Genomic DNA, 6,302 nt, shown 5'->3' with positions numbered 1-6,302 from the left:
GGAAACCTTGAGTTATAGAGTTGAATTTCTTCAAAACACGGTCCTTTGTGTATTCCTTTAATATCAGACTGTGTCCAGTATCTTTGATATGAGGCAATGTATCTTCAGTTTTTGTCAGTAGTTGAAGGATAAATACAAAATCATAAGAAAAAAAATAATCTTTCTCTCTGCCATCTTTGGCCTCTAGATGCCCTTAGATCAAAGCTTTTAAACTGTATCCTGCTGTTCCTCTCCAGGTGTCAGGTTTTCGCAGCTACGTGGACATGTATGTGAAGGACAAGGTGGACGAGCTGGGCAGTCCCCTCTCTGTGGTCCATGAGGTGGTCAATGAGCGCTGGGAGGTCTGTCTCACCATGAGCGAGAAAGGCTTCCAGCAAGTCAGCTTTGTCAACAGCATTGCCACCACAAAGGTATTACCTCATATTCATAACTTCATCATCAGCTGTAAGATTCTTGACGTTCTTTGTTTTATTTGTAAGAATGTACAGCTGAACTGACTGGCTGTGTTTTGGCAGCTAAGTTCAGATCTGGCTGCTCTCCAGAACTCTGTCATTTCTGACTGAAAACATTTCTTGTGTTAATAAGATGTGCTGATTGTTTCCTTTGGCTCTCAGGGAGGCAGACACATAGACTATGTGGCTGACCAGGTGGTTGGAAAGCTCATCGAAGTGGTGAAGAAGAAGAACAAAGCCGGCGTGACTGTCAAGCCTTTCCAGGTATTTTGATTTACATTTTCTGTTCTAATATTTTTCTTGTAAAAATGTCAAGTTTTCCATGGACTCACATTGTTTCAAATTTTATCTTGTACTTTAAACCCAGTCCTTCCTGTTTCTCCTTCTTTTCTATATATAAAATCAAACATGTTGATAAAGGGCTGGACAATTAATCAGTAACAATATACATTGCTATGGACACGTGATCAATATCAATAGATGATGCTTTGTACATCTGATAGAATTTCCAATGTTTTTGCTGAACTCCAATCAAGACCCACACAGCATTCTGGGGGATGTAGGCAGAGGAAAGGCTTTGGCAGCTCAACCTCTAGGCCCGCTATGCAAGGCTGGTGGCATCAACTCACTCATTCTTTGGTTACCTAGCAACAACCTGTTGAGTAACTTGCTGCAGCAGCAGTTTAAGGTTTTGCCATCCTGCCTCATAACTGCTTAAAAAATAAATTAATTAATTAATTAAAAAACTGGATAAACCAGTAAGAGGAATGTCACCAGTTTGGCAGTATTTCAGATATTTAAAATAAAAAAACTAATCAATAATTATAAATATAAACTGATGTGAAACGCTTGTATCATGATGTATTTTTTTAGCCCTATATTGTTGTTGTTAAAAATATTTTTCTTTAGTTGCAAATGCAAATGCACTGCTACAAATGATCAAATTCACCATAAACAAATGCTGATATATTTTGGGCAATGAAGTGCTTATTTAAAAAAAAAAAAAAAGGAATTGAATTATTATTATTTTTTTGTATTTCTAACCTTGTTTATAATAAGCTCATGTAGGTGATTGAGATTTTTATTGTGCCAATTTTATCTGCTTAGAATAATTGACAGCTATCAGTTAAAATAATCATTAGCTGCAGCCTCATTTCCTACATGTCTTTGTCTTTCTAGGTGAAAAACCACATGTGGCTGTTTGTCAACTGCCTGATCGAAAACCCCACTTTTGACTCTCAGACGAAAGAGAATATGACCCTACAGCAGAAGAAGTTTGGCTCCACTTGTCCACTGGGTGACAAGTTCATAAAACAGGTGCTGGTTTAACAAAGCGGTTTGTGTAGAACTCGGATATCCGTCTGTCTCTAAACGCTCCTTGTTTATTTGTCCTTGTAGGCCACAGGATGTGGGATCGTGGAAAGCATCATGAACTGGGTGAAGTTCAAAGCTCAGTCTCAGCTCAACAAGAAATGCTCAGCGGTGAAGCACACCAAGATCAAAGGAGTCCCGAAACTGGACGACGCCAACGATGCAGGTAATTTCTCTCACCTCTGTTATCATTTAAAAAAAAAACTGAAACTGCAGCCATTCAGTGTTAACCGTTTTCTGACAGGTGGGAAAAACTCCATTGGCTGCACGCTGATCCTTACTGAGGGAGACTCAGCCAAGACGCTGGCTGTGTCTGGGCTGGGAGTGGTGGGACGGGACCGCTTCGGTGTGTTCCCCCTCAGGGGAAAGATGCTCAACGTCCGGGAGGCTTCTCACAAACAGGTGGCGCTCCACAGCAGGAAGTTCAGACCAGAGGTGGTAGAGAATCAAAGGGGCAGTGTTATGTAAAATCCACTTTTCTTTTCAGCTTTGCATCCCCCATCAAAAACATGCCTTTAATCTCCTGTGGCAACCACTCAGCTGTGAAAAACAGCTGGGTGGACCTACCACCTCCTTCAAGGCAAAGCTGCAGTTTCCAAGCTTTTGAGCTTCTCTCTCCTTCAACCCCCCACTTTGCTCCTTCAGACTAGCCACCAGCAATTAGCAAACACCTGGTGGAATTGTTCATCTGCTGAGCTCATTATAGGAGCTGCTTCTCAATGCAACACTGGTAAAAACGTTGTTAAGGGGTTAATAGAGGAGTGCTGCTGTGATGACTTCCTGTAGGTAGAGCATGGGGTTTTTTAAAGAGACAGATGCCCAATTTCAAGGCGTTTAAATTACAAAGTTGTTTTTAATGTGTAGCATTTTTATAACAACTGAATGTCACATAATGCCATTTTATAGCATAATCAATTAACTAATTGCCTTTAAAGCACATAATGCTGCCCCTTTAAAGGTTTTTGGTGAATTACGTTTGTGGCATTCAAAGCTTGAACACATTAACTGGTTTTGTCAGAAAAACCAAGTCTAGCATGGAGAACTGATGATAACTTTCTTTTTGTCGTCTTCTTCCTCAGATTATGGAAAATGCTGAAATCAACAATATCATCAAGATCCTCGGTCTTCAGTACAAGAAAAACTACAGTGACCCAGAATCCCTGAAGACGCTGCGTTACGGGAAGATCATGATCATGACAGATCAGGTGACCTAGCATCTTATTCTTTTTTATGTCCAGACTTTATTTCCTGGCTCATGTCAGCATAATAAATATCTGAAGTTAAAAAAAATATCTTTTCATTCATTTACCTTTATATTTGTCCATCTATTCTTTAATGGATCTGTCTGTCATTCCCTTTGTCCGTCCTGTATTTACTCCATCTGTCTGGTGTAATCTATGAACTGCCAACTGATACCCAATAGAAACAACAATATGTAGACGCTTTATAAGCACAGAGAGCTTTGGTCAGATTACCCTTACTGTATGTTTACACCAACATTAACAGGACTCTGTAAAATTTAAAAGCTATGAAAAGTTATGCAGAACCATTGACATCAGTTTCCACAAATCTTTACAATGTGACTGAATTATATTTGTTGTTTTTGACAGGACCAAGATGGATCCCACATTAAGGGCTTGTTGATCAACTTCATCCATCACAACTGGCCGTCGCTGCTTCACCACAACTTTCTAGAAGAGTTCATCACACCCATCATCAAGGTAAATGGACTCAAGATTAGGGCTGAAGCGATTAATCGTGATGAATCGATTATCAAAATAATCCTCAATGTATTTAGCAATAAATTAATTGTTTGCTATAGTATACAGACTAAAATAATGGCTGAAAATATGACAGTAAGCAAAAACTGTACAAAAAATGTAAATGTTTTGCATTCAACAGAAAAAAACTGTCTGTAAAGGCATTCTACCCAGAACTCATCAAATGGCAGTTTTAACTTCACCTGGTTCAAATTCTGTAAAAAAAAAAAAAATCTCCTATTAACCACTTTTGCTGTTCAGTTATTAATCTGTCAACAGGTTAGCCCTATGCTATGTTGATGTCAAGTCCAACAGAAAGGCCTGAGCTTTTCACATGTTGTTAGAAATATATTTTTTTTATCTGTACAAATGATCAAACACTCACTAAAGGAATGCTGTTGTTGCATTTTAGGGAATAAAAATATTTTATTGTTTAAAAAAAGAGGGGCCTAAATGAAAAATCTGACTAATGTTCCAATTTTCTGTATTCAATTAGTTGTCAAAATAATAAATGACTAAAATGATCATTAATTACAGACCCACACATGTAATTGTTCCAGTTTTAGTTGTTTTAAGTTGAATAACTTTCAGCTGAAGCTCACAATTTTGAGTTTCAGTGAACAAGGATTTCATAAGAACCCACCATGTTTATAACGGCACTGCCCTCTAGTGTTAGAAACGGTATAGGATACATTGTTTTATTAACATTTGTTTTTCCATTTTCTACCTTTGTCCAGTTTTTCTGAACAGAATCATTTTTCCATTCCTTTAGGTATCTTTCAAGAAAAGCCAGCTGTCCTTCTACAGCATCCCTGAATTCAACGCATGGAAGGAGAGCCAGCCTAACCACAGATCCTGGAAAATCAAATACTACAAAGGTTTGTTCCAAACCCCTGTGTGGTAGTAGAACACAGTCAAGTAAGCAGCACAGTTATTGTCAAGAATACAGTTTCTGGCTGTTGACTCTGTTTTATTTCTATAACTTCTTTTGTTGTGCTGCACAATCCCTCCAGGTTTGGGAACCAGCACATCACAGGAAGCCAAGGAGTACTTCTTGGATATGCAGAGACATCGTATCCCCTTTAAGTACTCTGGCCCTGCAGATGATGAAGCTATCACCCTTGTAAGATCTTCCTAATCTGTCTCTGACACGATGATGGATATAACTAATAGTTTGTCTCATATTTAATGGACTGACATTGTTTGATAGGCCTTTAGCAAGAAGAAGGTGGATGAGAGGAAAGAATGGCTCACCAACTTCATGAACAACAGGCGCCAGCGCAGGGAGCACAACCTTCCAGAGGTAAAGGCCGACTGGTTTAATAAACTTACTGCTTTATAGATATTTAAAATAAAGCATCACATGTCTACCTGGTTTCCAGGACTACCTGTATGGTCAGTCAACAAAGTCCTTGTCCTATAATGACTTCGTCAACAAGGAGCTCGTTCTTTTCTCCAACTCTGACAATGAGAGGTCCATTCCTTGCTTGGTGGATGGTAGGTGGAATTATTTCTGTGCTTTAAAAAGAAACCTGACTTCAGTCCAGTAGGTTGGTGTAACATGCTGGTGTTCTCTGTGTTAAAGGGTTGAAACCAGGACAGAGGAAGGTGCTGTACTGCTGCTTTAAGAGGAACGATAAGCGGGAGGTGAAGGTGGCCCAGCTGGCCGGCTCAGTGGCTGAGATGTCAGCCTACCACCATGGGGAGGTGAGAGCCTGTAAATCAGATTACAATAAATCAATTTTACCAATTAATCACATTTAGGTTTAAGATTTCATTTTTGGAAAATATGGAAAATTTGGCTTTTTATAGTCCAGAGTGACGGCCGACATTTTTTTTTTTTTTTGACAAACGTTTTAAAACTTATATTTATTTGAAATGACAAATTTGTCATTTGTTATTTTGTTTTTTAGAAAAGAAAGTGAGGAGAAAAAAAATAGATTAAAATCTGATCTGGTTTGAAAATAAATCTGCAATTTTTATTTTTAAGCCTTATTGCCCTAACCTTCATTATCAAATGTTATTTGTGTTAAAGAATAATTCTTTTAAAAGGGTCATTGATCGTAGTTATTAATTCATTATTTTCAGCTTGAAATAGATTTTTATTTTACCTGCTTTACATTGTGATCAGTTCTGATTTTAATTAAAAGTTAATTTTTAATTTCCAGGTATCTCTGATGATGACCATTGTCGGTTTAGCCCAGAACTTTGTGGGAAGCAACAACATGAACCTGCTGCAGCCTCTGGGACAGTTTGGAACTAGGCTGCACGGCGGCAAGGACTCAGCCAGCCCTCGATACATCTTCACCATGCTCAGGTCCCAACACGCTTTCACCGACTCCAAGTCGAAGACGCTCCGGGTCGTTATTTACAACGCGACGCTAATGTCTGGTCTTTTTTCTGCTTTTAGCCCCTTGGCTCGCCTCGTTTTCCCAGCAGTGGACGACAACCTGCTCAAGTACAACTACGACGATAATCAGCGCGTTGAGCCCGAGTGGTACATTCCCATCATCCCCACCGTGCTGATTAATGGTTCTGAAGGTATCGGGACCGGCTGGGCCAGCAAGATCCCCAACTACGACATCCGGGAGATCATCAGCAACATCCACCGGATGCTCAACGGCCAGGAACCGTTGCCCATGGTGAGAAGAGGGAGTGGGGGTCTGCAATGTCACCAGAGATGCAGAAAAAAAATGTATTCTACAATACACACACACAC

General features: G+C 39.4%; 1 protein-coding gene across 3 annotated transcripts in view; it reads left to right on the top strand.

The window, feature by feature from the left end:
* top2a (DNA topoisomerase II alpha) overlaps positions 1–6,302 on the top strand; it is a 30,359-nt gene that overhangs the window by 12,452 nt on the left and 11,605 nt on the right. For 2 of the 3 annotated variants that reach the window (XM_015050725.1, XM_015050726.1), the window contains exons 14-21: positions 3,434–3,544; positions 4,356–4,461; positions 4,597–4,706; positions 4,794–4,886; positions 4,966–5,080; positions 5,169–5,290; positions 5,752–5,900; positions 5,994–6,225. In XM_015050725.1, the coding sequence (XP_014906211.1) occupies positions 3,434–3,544; positions 4,356–4,461; positions 4,597–4,706; positions 4,794–4,886; positions 4,966–5,080; positions 5,169–5,290; positions 5,752–5,900; positions 5,994–6,225 (1,038 nt within the window). Of the gene's footprint in view, positions 1–241; positions 411–614; positions 717–1,631; positions 1,770–1,850; positions 1,990–2,067; positions 2,226–2,902; positions 3,029–3,433; positions 3,545–4,355; positions 4,462–4,596; positions 4,707–4,793; positions 4,887–4,965; positions 5,081–5,168; positions 5,291–5,751; positions 5,901–5,993; positions 6,226–6,302 lie in introns of those variants that run through there. The other variant, XM_015050727.1, reaches the window with a different exon arrangement.

The sequence above is a fragment of the Poecilia latipinna genome, unplaced genomic scaffold (genome assembly GCF_001443285.1).
Source record: "Poecilia latipinna isolate Pla-1442-1.1 unplaced genomic scaffold, P_latipinna-1.0 Scaffold1007, whole genome shotgun sequence".
Lineage (NCBI taxonomy): Eukaryota > Metazoa > Chordata > Actinopteri > Cyprinodontiformes > Poeciliidae > Poecilia > Poecilia latipinna.
This window is presented reverse-complemented; position numbering and strand designations above follow the sequence as displayed.